Source organism: Dinoponera quadriceps, unplaced genomic scaffold (genome assembly GCF_001313825.1).
Source record: "Dinoponera quadriceps isolate SergipeBrazil2010 unplaced genomic scaffold, ASM131382v1 scaffold6857, whole genome shotgun sequence".
Taxonomy (NCBI): Eukaryota; Metazoa; Arthropoda; class Insecta; order Hymenoptera; family Formicidae; genus Dinoponera; species Dinoponera quadriceps.
This window is the reverse complement of record NW_014560727.1, coordinates 1-2654: the sequence shown is the minus strand read 5'-3', so window position 1 is coordinate 2654 and position 2654 is coordinate 1. Positions and strand designations below refer to the sequence as shown.

Sequence of the window (2654 nt, the reverse complement as noted above, 5' to 3'; positions counted from 1 at the left end):
ATATATATATATATATATATATATATATATATATATATATATATAATATGATTATATATAAACTTTTTTTCCCGGATATGGAAGTACATCTGTGAACGTGAATTGTTAATAAAACTCATTTCATAATGTCCCATAAAGTGTATTACAAATTCACATAACTAATGAACAGTAACGTTTAACATTTCTGTTGGAACACATGAAAAAAATATGAAGAAATGTTTGGTTAGTCGTGGTCTATAATAGATACTTTGACACGTTCACGCTGGCGTGCATCACCGGTGGGTCACACGATACTGAGCCATCGGGCGACGTGCATCACCGGTGGGTCACGCTTGAACATTCGTTTAGACGCCGCTCACCATCAAAAATATAGTTCGTTTAGTAACTGGAAAAAATTGTCGTATAGTTGAAAATTTAAATAATTGAAATTTAATGTATATTGATTGAAAAGAGGTAGTATTTATTTTATTTTATCTCAACATTATAAACATATAAACATTATAAACATATATTATAAAACAAAAATTTAGTAATAAAAACATAACTATTAAATATTATAAACTAAACATATTTGTTTATGTATTTCGATGCAATTTTTTAAAGCATTTTATACAGAGTGTTGGCTGGCCCTTACAACGATTACAATACGTGGTTACTTTTTTAGTTTTCTTCGCGGCATACTCTCTACCTTTTTTTTTATATAAACATTTATAACATTCTTTACATCTTTGTCTTGTTTTTCTTGTAGGTCCTTCATACGAATGAAGAAAGTGTGAATCACTTTTCGACGGTATTTGCTTTCCAATTGCCATTTCTTCACTTCGATAATTATTGACTAAAAGGTGATCAATAATATGTTCTCTAAATTTTAAAGTATTAATATGTTTATTACCCCATTTTTTATGTATGTACCACGCATTTACGAGACAAGTTCCGCATATTAACTGTATGATAATATTTCTGTACCATTTCACGGTTTTTCGTAAACAACTATAATTCGAAGACATGTGGTCCGATAAGTCAACACCCTTTTTTGCATCATTATAAAAGAAAACAGTATCAGGCTTTAATTTATTATTTTTTCCTTGAATAATTGTACACATGTGATTCTCGCAAGTAGATAACATACAAACAGGTCTTTTATCTGTCCATTTCAAAAATTTAACTCCGTTACGATTTTCCAAACTCATAATGCCACCACGGTGTTGTTTTCGTTTTGTCTGTGGCGGTAGAAATTTTCTGTTCATTTTGACAATACCACAAATAAATGTTTTTTTCTCTAAAAGTTCTTCAGCCAAAGGGACACTCGTGTAATAGCTATCTGTAAATAGTATGCGGCCCTCAGATAGTAATCCACTCATCAACTTCATTACAACATCATGTGAATGAGTTTTCGTAATTGCTGTTGCATTTTTTCCGGCATAAATATCAATATTATATGTGTAGCCTCCAGGAAGACACAGTTTATATAATTTTATGCCATACTTATGTCGCTTGCCTGGGATGTATTGGCGAAAACCGAGACGTCCTCTCCATGGAACCATACTTTCGTCGATTACAATATTTTTGCCAGGTTTAATAGCACTTTTGAAGGTATCCACAATTGCTTCAACAATGTTTCGAATTTTGTACAACCGATCTTCAGTTCTGGCTGTGGTATTGTCCGAAAAATGTAAAAACTTAAGAATGGATAAAAAACGGTCACGTTTCATTGCATTTTTTATGCGTGCGTTCGCATACATGTCGCTGTTAGACCAATATAATCTAATTTCTGGTAGTCGGACTACACCCATAATAAGCAATATGCCAATAAAAGTATTCATTTCATCTCTTGTAACAGACTGCCAGGCCTGTTGGTGCGTTCTACTGCTAGATGAAGAATTATTTATGCATTGTGCAGCATATTCATTTGTTTCTTCAACTATCTTTTCTAGTATGTAATCCGTGAAGAATAGTTTGTATAAAGCAACAGGGTCATTACAGTCAGTGTTTTCAAATAAAAATTCCTCTTCTTCCGAATACTTATTTATTACTGAAGTTCTTTCTCTTACTTCCTGCCATTCTTCATCGTGATCCTCGTTCTCTGATTTAGATTCAAAATCTTCTTCCTCCGTGGAACATTCATTCACTTCACTGTTTGTATTAACAAAATCCTCGTCTGAAGAGGAAGAAAGTATCCTTAATCTTGATGTCTTTCTCCTGCTTCCATTTATAGATTCATCAGACGAATCACTTATTTCCATATCCATGTTATCTATTATTTATATGGGCAAAAATTAAAAAAAAATGCTAACCACCTTTCTAGTTATACTTACTGGCGGAAATCTCAGGATGAAAAAACGGCACGAGTTACACAACTTGCAAAATAAGCACTCACTGTACTACTGAGCAAACAGATACAACGCGTATACAGGTCTGAACAAGCAACAATCGTGCGCCGCCAGATGAAGCGCAGCATGAATTCGAGCACCGCCTCACAGCGAAAAACCCATAGAGATATAAGAATAGAGGGAACAAGCCTGTAAGTGGAAGTCATAGAGACAAAGAGAGAAATGGATGCCGAGTGTCCTATCTGTCTCTTTCTAGTCACGCGTTGGGATTGGCTGCGCCAACGACGATATAGCTATACATTTTTCTCCATCCAATTCAAAGAA

At 33.9% G+C, this 2654-nt stretch overlaps 1 protein-coding gene across 1 annotated transcript; it reads right to left on the bottom strand.

The window, feature by feature from the left end:
• Nucleotides 1-575: 575 nt before the first annotated feature.
• LOC106750859 (piggyBac transposable element-derived protein 4-like) lies at nucleotides 576-2516 on the bottom strand. Its single transcript, XM_014631469.1, has 2 exons — nucleotides 2316-2516; nucleotides 576-2254 (listed from the first exon to the last, which is right to left on the bottom strand). Exon 2 carries the CDS (start codon nucleotides 2247-2249, stop codon nucleotides 576-578), a length of 1674 nt encoding a protein of 557 aa, XP_014486955.1. The 5' UTR covers nucleotides 2250-2254; nucleotides 2316-2516.
• Nucleotides 2517-2654: the final 138 nt, after the last annotated feature.